General features: G+C 37.9%; 1 protein-coding gene across 1 annotated transcript in view; it reads left to right on the top strand.

Moving 5' to 3' along the window:
* WDR35 (WD repeat domain 35) overlaps positions 1-20,481 on the top strand; it is a 45,212-nt gene that overhangs the window by 12,666 nt on the left and 12,065 nt on the right. The window contains exons 10-19 of the mRNA XM_086461608.1: positions 131-316; positions 885-917; positions 3,029-3,089; positions 12,594-12,738; positions 13,898-13,967; positions 14,688-14,741; positions 16,835-16,944; positions 19,202-19,412; positions 20,003-20,083; positions 20,210-20,346. Of these exons, the coding sequence (XP_086317734.1) occupies positions 131-316; positions 885-917; positions 3,029-3,089; positions 12,594-12,738; positions 13,898-13,967; positions 14,688-14,741; positions 16,835-16,944; positions 19,202-19,412; positions 20,003-20,083; positions 20,210-20,346 (1,088 nt within the window). The remainder of the gene's footprint in view (positions 1-130; positions 317-884; positions 918-3,028; positions 3,090-12,593; positions 12,739-13,897; positions 13,968-14,687; positions 14,742-16,834; positions 16,945-19,201; positions 19,413-20,002; positions 20,084-20,209; positions 20,347-20,481) is intronic.

The raw sequence follows: 20,481 nt of genomic DNA, 5'->3' as shown, positions 1-20,481 counted from the left end.
AGTTCAGATAAAGAATATTGAATACTGATTGTGTATATGAAAGAAACCCTTTCTTTCATAGCTGTAAACAGTTTATTATTGAATTCTTATAATTTCTGATCGTTTTTATCAAAATTGTCCCTCTTGGCAGTGGGGTTACTGCTCCAATACGGTTGTTTATGCGTATACCCGACCTGATCGTCCAGAATACTGTGTAGTCTTTTGGGACACAAAAAACAATGAGAAGTATGTGAAATATGTCAAGAGCTTGATTTCCATAACAACGTACGGAGACTTCTGTGTTTTAGCAACTAAAGCAGATGAAAATCAACCTCAGGTAAAGTCTTTCTTTTAATTTTCACTGGAAACGCTCTGTTCCACATGTCTGTGCTTTATGGACAGAGTAAGATGAAATGTAAAATTCTGAGTGTGTCATTTAGTGATAGAATGGCACTTGAATGGGCTCAGTGTTCAAGAACAAAGAACCACAACAAACAACAAAGTAATAGCAAAAATGTGCAGAACTAATTAACTGCCTCTATATTGTAAGTTCTTGTAACCGTTAGTAACTTAATGAAAACTGCAGCCTTCAGATTAATGTTTATTTAGAAATATTTAATACAGTTGTCCAAATGCGAGGTAAAAGCAGGAGAGCATGAGAATGGTAGTGAATATTTAATCAGTCAGAAGTGGGAAAAAAATAGGGGAATTTTTTAGGTGATATAAATCATGTGTTACTACAAACTGCTCTGTTTGTCTATTTTAAATGTAGTGACAAATGATATGATAAATGTATCCTGTGGCTAATGTATGTTTGCTTAATGTGATACTGACTGTTACATGGTTTTTCTTACTGCATTAATTTCTGAATTATTTTCTGTATCACTTGTACATGGCTTACAAAGGAGGAGCATGAGATGGAGTCAATTGGTGCAACGGTAAAAAAAAAAAAAGCTTTAGTGCTGCTTTGCTTGATTGTGCAGTAAACAGTGTACTGTCACATGGATTGAGAAGATGGTGTATGTGCCCAAAACCATTTGGTGAAATTGAGTGCAATAAAATGAGATTTGTCTGGGTTGTATTTTTAAAATTGGAAACAAACAGTGGAGGGACTTAGTGTAACTTTCTTGAGCATAAATAAGAGGTTTAATTTTAGCATCTGAAAATTACAGATAATAAGATTCTTTCAATTCTTTTGAAATGACTCCAGTGTAATTATTAACACTGTGGGGGGTCAGCTTTTAGGAAATGAACAAGGTTATCCTTTGGGTAGCAGTTCATTAGAGTTGCTTTGGAATGGATTTTGGTCATTAGAATTGTGCTTTCAAGACAGCAAAGTGTACGGCAAGAGCTGGTGGGGCAAAACCCCCTGATTTCAGCAGGAGCTGTTTAAAGGTACTGCAAGCGGATGTGAATGTCTGTCAGTTTTATGAAGAACCCGTAGCAAGGCCTGAGCTTTCTGCTTGGATCGAATCGGACAATGCAAACTCCCTGTTCCTGGCAGCACCCTCTGTAGCTCATGCAGCCGCTGTCTTGGATACTGTTACTCAACACCCCTTGGCGGTCTCTGATCTGCTGACTTAAAGTCTCAGAAATAAGTGAAAGGGCATAAAAGAGAAACTGATTATAGAGTGAATGTTGGGATAATCTGTCAGAGCAGAATCATACAAACGTGATGGAATATGTTATGGAATAAACCATAAATAGTTTATAAAGCCAGGTGTGGTTTCCTACAGAGGTGGAGGCTTAACATATTTTTTGGAAAAGAGAAATTTGAGAATGCTGGTGGAAAGTTTAACTCATGAACAAAGAAATAAAAATACTATTTTGAGACGTGTTTATTAGTGGCAGAGACAGAGAAATAAATTATTTAATGAAAAGAAATTCTCCTTCAGATCTTTTTCCTTGAAGGAATGAAGTTCATACAGTAGCTGAAAACCTAAATTCTGCCATTCTGGTGTGATTAATAAGCTATCAATCTGTCATTGATAGCTTATTTTAAAGAGGTAAGCTGTACAGTGTCTGTAGTCTGCTACCACAATTACATGAATTGTTCAAGAGGGGAAAGCTATGAAGAACTAATTATCTTCCATTTCCTGGAGAGTCAGGATAACAGCTCTTGGGAAACTCAAGTTTTGGCAGCCCTGTAGTTTTTTATTTATTTATTTATTAAATCTAAAGTCTTTACAGTAAAAGTTGCTACTTAATTTTCACACTTCTCATTCAAGACATTCTTATGTCCCCAGGCAATCATCATAAAGCTATTTAATCCTTGATTTAGGTCTGGAAATGTAAATACATCAGCAACAACAATGAAGAATTGTTATCTAGGTCAATTTTGATTTATTTGCATCTTCCTGAGTTTAATAGACCAATCAGAGGTCTCTATGCTGTCAAAGCCTTCCTGAGCAGGATTACAAGAAGGATAAAACTAACAAAACTCATCAGTGTTGTGGTATCTGGGATACTGCAGGGCGGCGGGATAGCCTTATTCACAGTTCTCCCCATGTTGTAGCCCTCTTTCTTGGAAGTTCAAGGAGATCCTGCAAAGGATAGAACAATGGTGCTAACTTCTGGGAGCTAGCCAGGGGGTCTGCTGCAGTTTGTCAGATTATCTTTTGCACGGACAGCTAGGTGAGAGTTGAGTCCCTGAGAAATTGCTGGTGTATCATGCTAGTAAATAATCGCAGTGCAGTTTGTGCCCCAGAGCAGGGGGTGAGAGACAGGCTGTCTTGCCTGAATGCTGTCTGTGGGCCCTGCTGCTATCATATTTTGTCTGGTACATTTGCTCCTTCGCTTAAAACAGCTGGTTGTTTTCCTGTTTTGTGCTTTGCTTCATTTATAGTGCTAATTGGCAAATACCTCATTACTCTTGTGCTTATGTTGCTTTATATTTGCTGCAGACATGCTCTCCCTGTTTTCTGTTGCTGATCAGCGTTAGATTGTGTGAAATGTGGGTTATGAGACACACCTCCACAGAAAACCTTGTACAGCTTCCTAATTTACAAAAAACGTGGTAGTAATGACACTTGCTTTTATTCCCATACAGTATGTGCTGGTTCTCTGCAATTCCATTGGCACTCCCTTGGACCCAAAATATGTTGATATTGGTAAGCAACTTGCAATAGTCTTGTTCTGGTGGGGTTTCTTCCTAGGCTTTAAATGAATTACTTATGCAAGTCTGTTGTTCAGTGGAACAATCACTGTGCATCCACATGTTGTGACCTTCTGTTCTGTATGCACTTGTAACCATGATTTTATTTTGGCTTCTTGCTTCTACTTGGACTCTCCCTAAATGTAATAAACATGTAATCAGGGCTTCCCCTGTTGGAAACTGTAGTTTGTGTTGGAAATGACCTATTAATTACTGTTAAGAAAAATAGCGGCTTATAAAACCAGTCCTATTCCTTGTAAAAACTGGCCAAACTTAAACTGATTCTTCCAGTTAATACAATTTACAATAGAAATTTAAGAAATCATTACTTTTCCTTTTCTTTCTTTTTTTTTTTTTTTTTAAATGGACGTTCTTGAGGATTCAGATTTTCCTTCACAAGAGTAGTAATTCAGCTCTTTTTTAAGAAAATGTACTTTCTTTGAAGAGAAAGTTTCTGTTTCTCAGAGCAACCAAAATAGTTGGATCTGGACTTTCATTTAAAAATAACATGTTGCTCCTTCCCAAATATCTTAAAGATCAATTTCTCATATTTCAGCGTTGATAATATCTTTTCTTTATCTTCCTCACACTTGTTTTATCTAAATAGTTTCAGACTCTAAATTAAAAATAAAATTAAAAAAAAAAAAGGATTATAACAGAAGTACAAAAATACCCCCAAATAGATCTGAATTTCAGATTTTCCCTACTGCTTGTTTGCTGCAGGTGTGGTACAGAACATTGCCAAATAATTGCAAACCAAATACTCTGGGAGTTTTGCTAGAGAATAAAGATAGAACCATAGAACAGTTTCGGTTGGAAGAGACCTTCAGGATTATCGAGTCCAACCTTTGTCCTAGCTCTATCAACACCACTAAACCATGTCCCTAAGTACAACATCTACCCGTCTCTTAAACACGTCCAGGGATGGTGACTCCACCACCTCCCTGGGCAGCCTGTGCCAATGCCTGACAACCGTTTCAGTAAAGAAATTCCTCCTATTTTTCTCTTCAAAAAGCTGAGGGAAGTGTGGACAAACTGACAAATTAATCAGCTTTTTGATTAATTAATCTACTTTGTTATGGTTTTTGCTTTATTTTTGGTTTGTTATCCAAATAGATCTGAATTTGGATTCGGAATAGACACTGTGAACCCTATTTGCAGTTTCGTTTTTGAAGCTTGACTCTTTGATTAACTTTTCAGTTTTGCTGAAAGGCTAAATCAAGTGATTTGTAATGAAGTTTTAGCAAAAATACTTATTTACTTTTGAATGAGAGAGCATAGTTATTTAAATTAAAGGCACGTATTTATTTTTAGAACCTCTTTGTTAAAACGCTGGTAAGTAGAAGGTGTGTTTGGCAGTAGACATCTAACGTGATTCCGCCATGTTAGAAAGGTGGGGTAGGCCATGCCAATGCTGTGCTCAGCGGTATAGCGCTTTCTGAGCACCCTAAAATACTTCGGGGGAAAAATTCCGTGCATGGTTGGTGCAGCAGAGGAGCACAGCCATGTTGGAACAGGTTACGGATAAAACCAGATTGCTTATTGCAAACCTGGATGAATTCCTCCCCTCTTATTTTATTAACATAAAGGTGTCCACTTAAATGTGTATATAGCTTTGGAACTTACGTGCTCTGATTCGGCAGAAATTAGGTTTAGTTTGTTTAAACGAACCAAACCTATATCTTTTCCTTACCTGTGCCTAAGAGAGATGTAGCTATTAAGACAAGAAAGCTCATGAACATTTTTCAATTTAAATTGCCTCCTAGAGCCATTGTTTAATCCTCACCACGAACAGTAACTCTTCTGTCTAAATTAATCTCGTTAGAAAAGTTAGTTCCAAGCCATAGTGCTAATACTTGGCGTTAGTATTAAACAATAAATGAACAGCAGTTCTGTCTGATAAAATAGATGGGAAAAGCATCTAGAAAAGTCAGATAGCAAAGACAGAAATTATGAGGAAAGTAAGGTGAAGACCTATAAGACAAGGAAGTAACAACAGTTCACAGAAGAATATAGAAAGGAAAAAAAAAATCAACCAAGGAACAGAAGTAGTTGGGGTCACAAAGATTATTATTTTTCCTCAACCCCAGTGCTAATAAACAGTTTTATTTTTGATCATATATTAACTAAGTTTGTAAGTGTCATTTTCTAACACAGTTTAGTTTTTCGGTGATAGCAGGAGGAAATCCGTAAGTGAAATATATTGTGAAATTCATGCCCTATATTGTAGATCAGAATTAAGAGGAAGAGTATCTTGCACTGATGAATGAGTTTGACTTCTTTGTCCTATGGAATGTGTATGAAATATTGTGGTTCTTTTTAGTCTCATAATTTCTGTTTATGTCAGTTTGATGCCCTCTGGCCACCTTTTCCAATAGAGGTGGCACATCAGAACCTTAAGGAATGAAGTGCCTGGGAGTGAAAAACAAACCCAAACCAAAACCTGAGCACTGAAGTAAGGTGATGTGGTGGGTGGTAGCGGTGTGGGTGGGGTGTCTGTTGTATCTCCCCCATCCTGTCCCCCCTCCTGGTCAGATGTCTACACTGTATGTGCCTACTTGTCTCCTGGGCTTACTTGACAGGTGGGATTGGGGCGGTGGGAGGAGGCTTCGGGGATTTGCAGGGAGTAGTTCATCTCATTTCTACAGTTGTCAGCTAAAATAAATTCAGTGAGTCATTCCTGAAAGGGGTCTTTTTGCTCTCCAATGGGTAAAAAGAAGCCCAGGGTAACCAGCTCATCTTTGTCAGAGATGTCTAAAATTAGGTGAGACTAATCCCACTCAAATGGTCAAAATTAGCTTTGCACGTACACCTCTAACTCTGCGTTTAAACTTTTGTCTTTGCATTTTTCTAGGGTTCTATTTGTGTGAGCTTTCTGAATCTCTCTGTGATAGTTTTATTTATTTACATTATAATCAAAGATACTGGTTTCTTTGTGATTCCGTCAGTACGACCCATCTCCTGCAGCTGTCTGTACACAAGAAAAGAATCTTCTCTAGTGACTCAAAACGGTTAAAGAGAAATGATATTTAATTGAAAAATGTTGTTGTTGTTCCAGCTGTATTTGAATTGTGCTGAAGAGATTAAACAATCTGGAAAAAGCTTCTCTTCCTTTAGCTTAACTAAGCTTCCTGCGGTCTGCTTCTGTTCCCTCCAGTGTCAGAGGATCAGTTTAGTCCATAGATTTACTCTGCTCTTTCTTAGTGTGAGTGCTTTTGTGAAAATGCTAGGCATTATAGCCTTCAGCCTCATAGACAGGCAAATACTTGAGGTTAGTAATATTTGCATTTTTGAGTCCTGAAAAATTTCTGTAATCTCAGTAGTTCAAACATAACAAGCAAGTCTTTCATTACTGTATAGTAAAGACAGCCAAAGATTCAACCTTTTTTTAAATATATGCGTCCTGTAAGACTCCTTTAAAGTTAGCCCACCGAACTTACAGAAGGGAGTGAAGGTGAAAGTGAAAAGCAAATGAGTATAAATGAAACAGTTTTGGATGCTGCTTTTATCATAATTGTTTTCCTTTTTTGTAACCTTTGAAGATGCAGCTTTCTAGAACAACTTGAAATATTTATAACATAAGGTCAGTTTGTGCGAGGTGTAGACACTCGTACACCGTCAAGGTCTTAATATACAGCATATCATGCTGTTTATCACAGTTGGAGCTTCTTGGCAGTAGAAAGTGTAATCATTCCAGTTTGACAGGGTGCTGAACTTCAGCATCTGGCTGGTCTTGCTGAGGTCAATAGGGAGAGGAGACCTTGTAAAACCTTAAAGGCAGAAGGCCTTTCTGTAAGTTCTTTTAAGATTCCAGTTAGTGCATAATTTCTAACAAAATTATGATCCTTTTGTCCTCCTTATAAATTAAAAAAATCAGCTTTAAATCAATTATCAGATGACAGTAACAATGAATAGCTTAAGGTATAAGCAGTACAAAAGTAAAGTTCAGATCTCTCTTACTCAAGATAATTGGAGGCGTGTTACTGACTTATGAAAAATACGTTACCTGTCTCTGGAATTCTTTTCCTTTTTTTTTCTTTCTAGCAAAACAGTTTTTCAGGCTATTCTCTTTCAGTGAAACCATAAATTGTTGCATTGAATTCTGTCCAGAAAGTAATTTGGCTGGGTAATTTTTGTTTTGAACTCTTGTTTCAGACTTTTAAGTGCCGTATTTCAGAGTGGTTTAAAAAACTTTAGTTGTTACTTTATTTGATTTTTCATAAATGCTTATGAAAAATGTCTTCTCGTATGGTACGGTGTTCCTCAACAGACCACTCGGTACCCGTGTGCTCCTACCTGTTCTTAAGTGGGTGCTCTTGACTGCCATGCCAAACTCAGTTTTTTGACTGGCTGTAATTACTGCAAATTGAACACGCAATGTCTTTTGGTTTTTACCAGACTGCCCCTTGTTGGAACAGCAGCCACCTCGTGCTCTACTGAGCATAAAGATTTTACTCCTCCTTGAGACTTTGGTGCCCTGCAGGTCTCTTGGGCTTCAACCTGGTAGGAAATTGAGAGTGGAGGAAAAAGATTGCTAATCTAGGGATGCCAAGTAGCTGATGGAGCATTTGAATAATGCATCTGAGAACATGTATTCAGGCACAATTTGTATGAATTGTTGATTTATAACACTTTATAAAATTGTTTCAACAAAGTGCTATTAATCTCTTAATGACAAAGTAATTGTGACAGTGTGCAGTGTTTTGATTCACGCCCAGGAGATGCAAATCTTACGTTGTTGGGCTCTAAGCCAATAGTTCAAGAAGGGCTCAAAAAAAAAGTGCTTATTCCCTTTATTCTGTTGAATTTTCAATTATGTCATTAGCTTCTGCTTGCGTCTGCTAATGATGGTAAAAAAGGATTAATCGGTCATTATCTGGTGAAAGGCCATCACTTCAACTTTCTTTAGACATTGATGGATGGTTACACCTTAAAGCTCTTGCTCATGTTGCTCTTTATTTTGTCCAAGGGCATTTTTCTTCCTGTGCTTTGTTTTTAGGGTCCTTGACAATAGCTAGTGTTTGCTAGCCCATAAATTAGTATTTTCTCCATTGTCTGGCATTATTATGTTCCATCTTACTAAAGTACAAAAATTAACCAACACAATTTCTTCTGTGCTTGTTTCACGGGCTCACAGGCTTTCTGTCAGTCCTTTCATGAATAACTAAATATAAACTACAGGAGGTTAAATATCTTGTTATATAATATCTTTTTAATGGAAACACAACAGATGGTATCTGCTAAGAAAATATCACTCAGGCTGGATTATATCATCTTCTTACATGTGCTTAGGAGCTCTGACACAGTGAAGTGTCGAGTTATCTTTCACATGTGTGTAAGCCCCTAGTGAAATGAATACAACAGCCTGATCAACGTACGGGTGGATTAAAGGCAGAGTGCTGGAGTGAGTCATGCCTAGGTGTCTCGCCTCCCTCCTGGACACCTTTACAAGGGTGACTCAACTACATGTGAAACAGCACTTGAATTGCTGTTAGTTAAAGTTAATCACTTTGAAGTAAATTGTAACTGATTTTTAGAAAGTAAATTCTAACTGATTTTTAGTATTTCTTCATGTTCTGTAAACTGTGGTCATTCATGAGTTGTCCCATGTGCAGTTCAGTTGTCCCTGCTGCTGTTTGACGTTTTCTTCTATTTATGAGCTAACACTTCTAGAGACATTTGAATCAAACTCTAAAATTAGGTAGATGTTATTGATCAGACTAAGTTCGTCCCAGTTTCTCAGGAACAGCCTGTAACAGGCTTGTATGAAAACAACAGTTTAGTCCTGTGTCTGTCAGGTTGCTTCCTTTCCATCAGGTTTAGGTGGGATTTCTTGTCTCTCTTGTGGTTGTATATCCTATTTCGTATACTAGAAAGGGTCTCAGCTTTTTCATGCAATGAAGTAATATAGTCATGCATTAAGTTTTTTTCCCATCTACTGTTTTTGTAAAGGTTAAACATGAAAGCAGGTGTTTTCTAACTTTTGAAATGGGATGGAGTGAGTATGGATGAAATACAGACATTGCAGAAGGTTATTTGAGATTCCTGGGTAACTCAGAAATAAAGTTTCTCTCCTTCAGGGATGAGGTTTTATGAAGGAACAGTGAAGAGAAATGAGGTGAGAAGAGAAAGAAGGGCCAGAGAAAACTTAAAGGGCAGTTGTTTCACATGTTGGCGTTGTTTCGATGGCATGGTGTGTTTAATCTTGTTCAGTATTTGAGCACTGAAAAGTAAGGTACCTGTTTAAAAGTTTTCCGTACATGTTTTCAAGGTCTGAAAATTAAGTATTAAGACATTAATACTGAAGTTAGCTAACTGCAAAATCAGTGGGAAGAGCTAGACGATCCAAGAAGTCCACATGTTTACCATGGAAAGCTGCTATGCAGTGGAAATGTTGAGCAGAGGAGTGTGGAAATACTGAGCAGAGGAGTGTGCAAATCTCTTGCCCCCTTGTGACTTAACGTGCTTGCTTTTCTGTCTGCTGAACAGAGCACAAATTCTTTGAAGGGCACTGATGCCCAAGTGAGCAGCACTTGCTGCTAAAATCAGGCCACTGTATAAGATGACAATACTTCCTTGTATTAAAGCAAACTAGTTAAACCAGCTGCCTGGAAAGGGATTCTAGATCTTCCTCAGCCTGAAGGGATTGAAATGGGCATCTCTCCTTTCCCAGGAAAAAGACAAATCCTGTGCCTTCCTTCTTTGCCCCAGCAACAGCCCAGACTTGGCATGTTGAATCTGTGCTGTTAAGCAGCCAAGAAGGAAGGCATTTTAGGAGCAGAGTGTAGCCCAGTGATTAAGACTCAGAGGTGAGAAGGGGGAATAGAGCAGAATAGAATACTTTGAGTTGGCAGGGACCCACAACAATCATCTAGTCCAACTGCCTGACCACTCCAGGGCTGACCAAAAGTTAAAGCATGTTATTAAGGGCATTGTCCAAAGGCCTCTTGAACACAGACAGGCTTGGGGCATCGGCCACCTCTCTAGGAAGCCTGTTCCAGTGTTTGACCCACCCTCTCTTTAAAGAAATGTTTCCTAATTTCCAGTCTAGACTTAGATTTCAGTTTCTTTTACCGCAGATTTTTCTGTTTGTATTTTTTTTTGTGTTTGCTTGTTTAGTGACTGTCCAGTATAAAATGTTAAAGCAGTTCTAGAAAATTCCCACATGTCCTACTTTTATGCAATTGTTTAAGCTATATAGGCAATCTTATAAGAGCATCGGTTCCCACATTTAGATGCTGCTCTTCCAGATGTGTTTTTGAATGGATCTGATCCTGATGATTGTGTCTGTGTGCTGTGTATCCCTCTCCCTGTGATTTCTCATTTGGCTTAAATCCAATCACCGTTTAGCCTGCTGTTGCAAAGAAGGGAAGGCCCTGCCCTCCGTGCTGGCTGCTCATTCCTGCCCTCTTCAGCGTTTGTGATTTTTCTCTTTAATCCAACTTAAACTAATCTTTTATTTATTTAATTTTGAGGTCAGTAAGATGAATGGACAGATCCAACTTAGTCTGGTCAAGCTACTGCTAGTGCTGATAGAAAAGAAGTGGCAGGGGGATGTGTCAGGGGTTGGTGCGGGCGGTTTTTTTGACAGCAACAGTTTGAGTCTCAGGCATGTTCATAAAAGGCCTAATGGATCGTATCCTCTGGATGAAGCATAGATGTATTGCCATCTTGTTTCCGGATCACAACAGAGCTTAGTGAATATCCCTTTTTCCCAGGTTGAGGTACTTCAAGGTGTGCACAAATGGGTAAGTTTAGGTTCCATGAAAGCTGTGGGTCAAATGGGGAGTCACCTGCTGAGTCTGAGGAATGCCCGTGGCTTTCAGATGTTGGCTTGCTTTAGCATGGTCTTAGAGTAAAGTGTTTAAACATTGACTAAGCTGAGTCCAGATACGAGGCTTAGTACTAAAATTTTGTGATTTCAGCAAGAGGCAATATTATTCCCTCACAGGTCAGGAGATTCTCATGTTTCATTTTTAAACGATAAAAGCATTGATTGTTATGGCATGTACAGCTGCCAGGTAATAAAAGAACAGAGCAAACACACAGAATTAATTAACGCTGTTAATGAAACAGAAGAGACCTTATCCTTCAGTTGTAGGTGACGGATTATTGAAATGAATGTGTTACAAGTATATGAAATGCACTGACTTACATATAATGTAAACAACTGCACTGCTCACATGTTAAGCATCATCACTAAGCCTTCTTATCCAGTATTTACATTTATACTAAAAAGTATCCTATAGCCATCAGGTAGCTTATATAATTCTCTTGGTTTCAAAGAAATAAAATCTGTTCAACCAATCTTCCCCCAGCTGTCTCTCATAGCACTGCTTTTCTTTATGGCAGGCTTATAGCTCCCTCCAGAGTTCTGTTTTTGTGCTAAAATACAGACAAAATTGAGATTCATTGTAAAAGAATTAGATTTTGTGCACAGCATTTTATCAGTATGACTCAGTATTTCACTAACAGGCTTGTCTACACAGTTCTTTTGAGTTTGCCTGTTTTGTCTGGTAGCATACTGATTTACTTGTATAATTTGAAGACATTGAGAGATTTACTTAATAGGTTTCTATGTTCTTCTATGCCTTTTTATGTACATTCACTGGTTTTCAGGAAGATGAAACAAATGATTGTAAAAGGGAAAAAAAAGCGCCCCACAATACAGTCAAGACAGTTTATTATAAAGAATAATGTAGTAGTTTGCATATATATATTTTTTTCTTTGTTCACCGAAAATTGATAGCAGGATTGAAATACTCAATTTACCTACATATTCTAAATGGGCTTAGGGCTAAAGTAAAGAAAATGCCCTGCCTTCCTACACTGTGATCTTTGGTTCACACTAAGACTAAGGGCACACTTTGCTAAATGTTTAATTTGCTGCCATGCAGATAAAGAATTGTTGTTTGGCTCAGCTATTAACTAAGATACAAACAGTATCTCTAGGTTGTGTCTAACTCAAAATTTGCTAACTGTTTTTAAGTGGTGCTAACTGAAGACTCTTTTCTAGATTGTCAACTTTTGAGTAGTCTTCCTTTTATTTATATTAAATTACCAATATGTCAGATATGGAGGTATTTTTTAGATCTTGTTAGAGATTTGAGATATTCCTGAACTGGTCATTAACCTGAAAATTTGTCTATATATATTTGATGTCTTCTGCATTAGCGCATGGTAATTTGCTGAAATAATTTTAAAATCAGAACTTGTAAAGAATTTCTCTGTTCTTCTGAACAAGGCTGCAAGGCCCCAGTGAAATTTCTTAGCAATTAATGAAAACTGCTGCTAGGTTGTGTGTGGTGTGGTTTTTGGGTCTGTTTGTTTGTTGGTTGTTGGGGTTTTTTGTTTGTTTTGGTTTTAACTCATGGAGATACATCTGGGAAAAAGTTTAGAAGTTGGCATCTAGTCCAGTACTTGCTGCTCTAATTTTACAACCATTTGGGTTTCATAACAGGACCGTTGTTTGTCACAATGACCAAAACACATGTGATAGCAGCTTCAAAAGAAGCGTTTTACATCTGGCAGTATCGTGTGGCCAAGAAGCTCACAGCAATGGAAATTAACCAGGTAGCACGGACCAGAAAAGAAGGCAGGGAAAGGTTTGTTTTCAGGCTTTGTCATTTTTCGTCTTTTGCATTGATATCTTTGATAAAGGTGGATTTTCCCGTGCCTAAAATGTGAAGTCTTGTCTTCTCATTTTTCTACTCCAGTCTGTTGACTTGCAGGCCTATAAGACTAAATAATAGTTTTTCATAACAAATGAGCTTTTTTCCCCTGCTCCCCTTTTTCTCCTCCATGCTCTTAGTTTCTAGGCAGCTGTATTCCCTCCAATAACTTTAACTGCTTCTCGTGTGTTAGTGGCTCTAAGGATGTAGTCTGTCCAGCCAGTTCTTTTCTAAATACACTTGTGTCTGATTCTATCTTTGATGTCTCATCCTGTGTGGACTTTCATCTTCTCAACCTAAACAAGCTGAAGTCAACATCATCTTGCCTTCACAATATTTCCTTCCCAGGTGCTCATTAGTGGCATTAACTTTTCTGTCACCTCCACAAGCTTGCAACTTTGTTATGATTTTCTTTTGTGTTTTATGTTTTCTTCCACAGGGATGGTATAGCGTCTTTCTGTAAATCTGCCATCTCCTGTCACCGTATATCCATCATAATGAGTAATTATTTGTACATGGTGTAATAACTTACGTTGTTCTAGCACCTGAATGTCCTAGCCTTGGACAAGATTGTAAATTTGACAGAAATACTGAAAATGTAAATAGTTGTAATTCAGCATAAACCATGATTTTAGCCATCTAAAATCTTTCCTAATCCTACTTTTTAAGGCAAAAGAGAAGTTCTGATGGAGTATTGAATACAGTAATACAGAAGTTTTGTGGGTATGAAGGTGAAGCTCTTAATAAGTATGGAGGTGAGCCTGAGGAAATATTGAAGTGCATGGTTGAAAAGAGACAACTGAGGTGGTTGATAGTTTGCAGGAACTTCTTACTGCAGAATGAAAGTTTATAGATCGTGTGGGAACAGACCACCTGGGGCTGTGAAAGTGAAAGCAAGTACCATATTTTTATATCAATACAAAGCAGGGTTGTCAAAGGTGATGCTACTGGAACATAGGAACAAGCATGGCTTGTATTCTCTTTTCCAATTGCAATGGTTTCTTCTCCAAGGATTGAAGGTATGTACCTATCTGCTATCAAAACTGATCCTTTCTTTGGACTCATTTTTTCTTCTAATTTTCCTTTTCTACAGGATTTATCATATTGATGACACCCCTTCAGGATCTGCAGATGGACACCTTGATTACAGCAGAGCTACTGAAGTGAGTGGTGTCTTTAACTAGTTTATTGTGGTGTCACTGGTAGCTTGAAAGAGAAATAGCTGGCATTGCTTTATTTATTTTCATGGATTTTTCATTAGTAGAAGTGTTCACACTTAAACTTTCTTTTACTTCTACCTTTTGTATGTAAGTTATTTTTCTTCCCTCTGGTTAGTGCGATGTTACTGTGTCATTAGGTATTACTGGAAATACACACCACACTGTAGGGAACATAGAAAACGTGTATTCTGGGGTCCAGTATTTATATACCTGCTGTCGTCTTGGTGAGAAGCAGCTCCCCTTACTTCAGCAAAGAAAAAGCTTGTTAAGACTCAATAACCGTTGCAATCTTTTCTAGAATTTTCAGCCTTTTTTCACTTTACGTGTGTGTGTGCACACATACTCGCTGTTGTACTTAACTATATACCTGAAATTAGTGAGAGGCCTCACAAGTCAGGGATAGTTGCCTTCTTGTGTTTTCTATTACATTTTGGGTTTCTTATTTTGATGGAGGAGGGGCAGGAGAAGGAGGAAGCTGTTAATGTTATTATTGTCATGATTCCCATAACAAAGACTACCATGCCTATACTGTAAACTGACAAGGTTTTGTAGACCCTTTTCAAGTGGATACGTAGCAACATTCTTGTATAAAACTCCTTTCTCTAGCAGTGCATTCTTACTGTTGCGTTAAAACTGATATTGATATCACTTGTGTACTTTCAGGGAACAAGAGATCCAATTTGTGCAATAACAGCATCTGATAAGATACTACTTGTGGTAAGTTCCATGATTAAAATAACTCCTGATTGCCTCTTGAGCTTGTAGGCAGGAGATTCTTCTGCAATGTGTTCACAAGCAGTCATAATTTCAAAGCATTTTTGAATTTAGAACTTATACAGATGAATCTTTTTCTAGACGCCCTGAAAGATAACTTTAACAGGTTCTTCTGCTAACCTGGACTCTTTCTTTAGGAGGGCTGAATCGCTAAGTGCTTACAATTTCAGTACAGACTAGTGGCCTGAGTTAGTACTTACACGTAGGGTTTGATAAAGGCGACGTCAGGACTTAATTCTGTAATCTGAGTTCTGGGAAGTCTTTTCTGGAGCATCTCGCTTATGAGGAAAGGCCGAGAGACCTGGGGCTCTTTAGCCTGGAGAAGAGAAGACTGAGAGGGGACCTTATCAACACTTATAAATATCTGAAGAATGGGTGTCAAGAGGATGGGGCCAGGCTCTTTACAGTGGTGCCTAGAGACAGGACAAGAGGAGTTCTGGAGTCTCCTTCTGTGGAGATATTCAAAACCTGCCTGGACACGATCCTGTGCAACCTGCTGTAGGTGACCCTGCTTTAGCAAGGGGTTGGACTAGATGATCTCCAGAGGTCCCTTCCAGCCCCTGCACAAAGATTTACAAAGTTTGTCTATTTACATATTAATGGTATAATGTGTGGTGATAGATAATATCACATGTATGTAGTATTCTGTATACACATTAATACATGTATGGATTATACATATATGGTATTCATGAGGTGGTGTATCATGCCAAACACCTGATGCATTTTTTTCCTCCAATCTGAAGAGTGATCTCATTAGATGAACAGACATATGGGTGGACTTTAAAATAAACTAACCTAGCAGAAAAAAGATAGAAAAGAACACTGTTTCTTCATGTTATTCACCCTCCCAAGAAAGATCTTGATGTCTTCCTGTGTTCCTCCTCCAATATTAGTTGGGTTTGGGTTTTTTTTTTTCGTGTTATATCCTTTGACTTGATTTTATAAAAATCAGTGGGTCATGGGGCAAAAAACATGCATGAAAAAAGTGATGGTTAGTTGGTGACTATGGGATTCACCATTCACTGTTCATGCTTGAAGAGTAAGAGTGAGAAAACGAAATTAAGAGAACAATTAATCGGTGATTTTGGTTAAAAGGAAGGGAATGAGAGGAGATGCCTTTTAAGACCAGTTCTGGATAAATGTGCTGAAGCTGAATGCATATTACAGTGGTTAGATTTTTCTTACACTTCTGACCAAATTTGCTTTCAGTTTATAGAGTATATAGATGTGCAAAAGTCAAAGATGAAAGGTGATTTATACTGAGGATCTTATGGGTGGCTTTCGACTCATTTCCAGCAGAAGGGTTAAACAGTAGGTAAAATAAGCTGGATCTGTTGCTCAGTCTACAGAAACGCCATGAGAAAATAGTGACAGTGATCATTTCAGTCCAGGGGTGTCAAACTCATTTTAGCCTGTTGGCCTGATAGTATCTTGACACAAGGCATGGGTGAGTCATTTGGCAAAACAAAGGTAAACCACATTGGTACTTAGATTTGTTTACTGTTACTCAAGCCTTTGAATAGCCAGTGTATTTTACAGCATTTACTTTGAAAGCTAGCTCAGGTCTTGAAATAATTGGTGAGACCTGTTAGCATGCAGACAGCACTACATGAACACAGCTGTACTGCTTTCAGACTTGAGCTGGTACTGTCATATGGCGCTGTTTGAGCAGATTTACCAGCGTGGAACAGGGATCTTTCCTCTGTTCTCCTTTTTTGGGATGTAGACCGTGTCTGAAATTTCCTGAGGAACTGCTGGGCTCCTGAAAGTGTTCTGTGGGCTGTATGTGGACTATAGCTGTTTGTTTTGACACCCCTGACTTAAGCAGATCTGTAAATTGTAGTATTTTAAGAAACTATCTCATTTAAATAGCAGAATTTGAAACTTTTGGGGTGATGACATTCCCTCTTTCCACTTCTGCTCTGTCATTTATCCAAAAACTCTTTTGTCTAGCACATCATATAAATAAAACCTTTTTAAAGAGTTTACTGGTGGAAAATTTCTCTCAATAAGCAAGCATTGCTTTTCTCTAGGGAAGAGAATCCGGCACTATTCAGAGATACAGTCTTCCTAGCGTTGGTATAGTACAGAAGTATACCCTGAACTGTCGTGCGTTTCAGCTGTCTTTGAACTGCAACTCCAGGTAAGTTACAGCTCTGCTTCAAACGCAGGTATCCAATTTAAAAATAAACCACTGCAATTTGTGAAAATACTAATTCTATGAATTCTGTGATTCTATGATTCTACAGTAATTACGTACTAATTTTATTTTAATATAAACTATTTATGAAATTTAGTTATTACTAATGGTTGCTTAACCTTTTATTTATTACTAATTAATTACATCTGGCCAGTCATCACATTGCTCTGAGAGACTGTGTTAGTAAAGTTCTCTTATGTTTTACACTCTTTAGGGTGTATGTGTGAAGTTTAAGGAAACATACCTGAAAATATCTTTGTTTTATTAGGTGAACCAAAGATAAGCTTCCTGTGATCATGACATGAATTGACAAAATTATGTCATAACCTGAAATTTTATATCTCTAAGGCTTCTTTCTATTTCTTTGTCCTTCTAATGCCTGGAAATTTTGTTCTTCCCCTGTTAATTTTCTGTTGTTACAAGCTGTAGCTGGTGGCAATCGTATCATAGAATCATAGAATGGTTTGGGTTGGAAGGGACCTCAAAGATCATCTAGTTCCAACCCCCTTGCCATGGCAGGGACACCTCCCACTAGACCAGGTTGCTGAAGGCTCCATCCAACCTGGCCTTGAACACTTCCACAGATGGAGCATCCACAACTTCCTTAGACAACCTGTTCCAGTGTCTCACCACCTGCAGGGTGAAGAACTTCTTCCTTGTGTCTAGCCTAAACCTGCCCTCTCCCAGTTTCCAGCCATTACCCCTCATCCTATCACTGCAGGCCCTTGTAAAAAGTCCCTCCCCAGACTTCTTGCAGGCCCAGCTCAGGTACTGGAAGGCCGCTAGAAGGTCTTCCCGGAGCCTTCTCTTTTCCAGGCTGAACAAGTCCAACTCTTTCAGCCTGTCCTCATAGGAAAAGTGTTCCAACCCTCTGACCGTCTTGGTAGCCCTCCTCTGGACTCGCTCCAACAGCTCCATGTCTGTCTTGTGTTGAGGGCTCCAGAGCTGGACACAGTACTGCAGGTGGGGTCTCACCACAGCGGACTAGAAGGGCAGAATCACCTCCCTCAACCTGCTGGCCACGCTTCTCTTGATGCAGCCCAGGATACGGTTGGCTTTCTGGGCTGCAGGTGCACACTGTTGGCTTATATTCGATGCTTCTAGCAGGACTGGTTTTCCTAAGCTCCAGCTGCCCCCGTACTGAAGTTGCTTTCTACTTAACAGCTATTTTTTTGCAAGAGAGCGCAAGAGTCTTGGCAGAAAAAGTAAAAATATACCGACTAAAGGAAACTTGTAATACAATTTAATAACTTCAAAATTACTTTATGATTTCAAACAAAATTCATAATGCATGTGTAGATCGCTCACCTTTTTAGGTACAGACCAAAACCAGACTGCTTCACTTAAAAGGCAATGTGATCTAGTCAGTGCTGTATTAATTTTGTTTTGAACCCAAGCTGTTCCTTCCTGCATGACTTTGGGCTAGTGACAAAGGCTCAGATCTATAAGTATTTTGAAGTTAATTTTCTAAATTGCTTTTGAAATTTTGATGGGGTTAAGTGTGTCTAAATACCTTTCAATATTTAGAAGTTCTTTTAAAATGGGATTGTAGTAAATACAGGCTGCTATTATTCACTGAAGACTACGTAACTGGAAATTTTCAAGTGTAACCTTTTAGAAATTGTATCTTTCTCAGTTTTTAAATGACTTCAAAGATTAACTGGATTATACTTCATATTGTCTGGAGAAAACCTAAAGAGTACCCTTTGTAGAAATGTAAGAAATCCTGTTTTAGATATTAACAGTCTGCATCACCGCAGTGTCTTTTTAATTTAAGAATCTTTTTCATTGCCTCATAGTAAATAATGAGAAACAATTCAGTTCAGTTGTTAATTTCAGGCTCTGTCAAGAAAAGTTTGGTGAACAACCTGCTATTTACTTAACTTAATATCTGACATACTAAGGATCTTCAGAATACTGGATGAAAAATGGGCATATTTCAGAACCTTTGCAGGGCCAGATCCTGTATGAGCGGGTGAAACCCTTCTTTCCATGTCTCTGGTTTCTCTCTGCTGTGCAGATAAATGAAAATCACATGCATCTCACTGAACCTATGAATTACGCTGGTATTAGATTAGAGGGGAAATTTGGCCTGAGTGTGCTAGTTTAGGGAACTATTTCTGATTTACAATTCTGATTTACAACCCTGATTAGTATTATTTTGCTGTCTTATTTTTTTTCTCCCTTTGTTTTTTTGTAGTCGTGTTGCTATCATAGACCTTTCAGGTGTTTTGACTTTCTTTGACTTGGATACACGGGTAGTAGACAGTACAGGACAGCAAGTGATAGGTGAGCAGCTGAAACTGGAACGCAAAGATGTCTGGGATATGAAATGGGCCAGAGATAACCCAGATTTGTTTGCAATGATGGAGAAAACAAGAATGTATGTTTTCAGAAACTTGGATCCAGAGGTAAATATTAACATATGTAAACTACTCATTTTACAAATTTGCTTCAATGCTGACGGCTCTGTGCTGAATAGCATTATTCTTGTGTGTTCAATTAGGCAAGTGTTGATATAAATAAACTTGCTTCTGGAAATCTCTAAATCTTGTCAACTGTAACGTGGGAGTGTTGTTTAGGAACAAATAAGTAAATGAACTATCAGTCCTGGAAAGATACAAATGCTATCATATTTTTCTTAAATGTTCTGAAATGAGATATTTTCAGGAGCATATTTTTTGTATGCTTTGGAAAATATAAACACAATTTTAATAAAGATATTTGTAAAACACAGTTCAGTTGAGTCTAAACATTGGCAGGTATTCCTTTATCTCTTTCTCATAATTTAGTTACAGAAAACAGAAGGATTTTTAATTATGTCTGTGTATATGGATTTGTCAGTGATGTAAATGATTTTAGTATTTATTTCCTGTTGGAAATGCAATTAAATCCTAGTTTGGAGAAGAAGAAAATCTCTTTATGTATACCTGACAGATTTAGTTAGGATTTAATCAGACAGAATACAAGTTCATTCCTTTGTAACTTATTTAACTTTAAGGAACCTATACAAACTTCTGGATATATTTGCAACTTTGAAGATTTAGAAATCAAATCTGTTCTTCTGGATGAAATATTAAAGGTATGTATAATATATTTTGTAGGAAAAGTTGGTGTCTGTCTTAATTATTTGAACAGTAGCTATCTATGTTGGGTGAAAATAAAGGTGATGTGAAATAAAATTATGTTTCTTTATCCATTATGTTAGAATCCTGAACATCCTAACAAAGATTACATCATCAATTTTGAGATTCGGTCATTACGAGACAGTCGAGCATTGATTGAAAAAGTTGGCATTGAGGAATCTTCCCAATTCATAGAAGACAATCCACATCCCAGACTTTGGTAAAATCTCTTTATAATCCAACTCTGTTTGAATTTGTGTTCTTTTCTATTCTTTTCCTGTTCAGACAGATCTAGTTAAAGTATTTTGTATTGAACCTTTATGACAAAGAGGGAACACATTAGAATGATAAGATA

This window comes from Leptosomus discolor, chromosome 2 (assembly GCF_034619465.1).
Source record: "Leptosomus discolor isolate bLepDis1 chromosome 2, bLepDis1.hap2, whole genome shotgun sequence".
Lineage (NCBI taxonomy): Eukaryota > Metazoa > Chordata > Aves > Leptosomiformes > Leptosomidae > Leptosomus > Leptosomus discolor.
The sequence above is the reverse complement of the archived record's forward strand: the minus strand, read 5'-3'. Positions and strand labels throughout refer to the sequence as shown.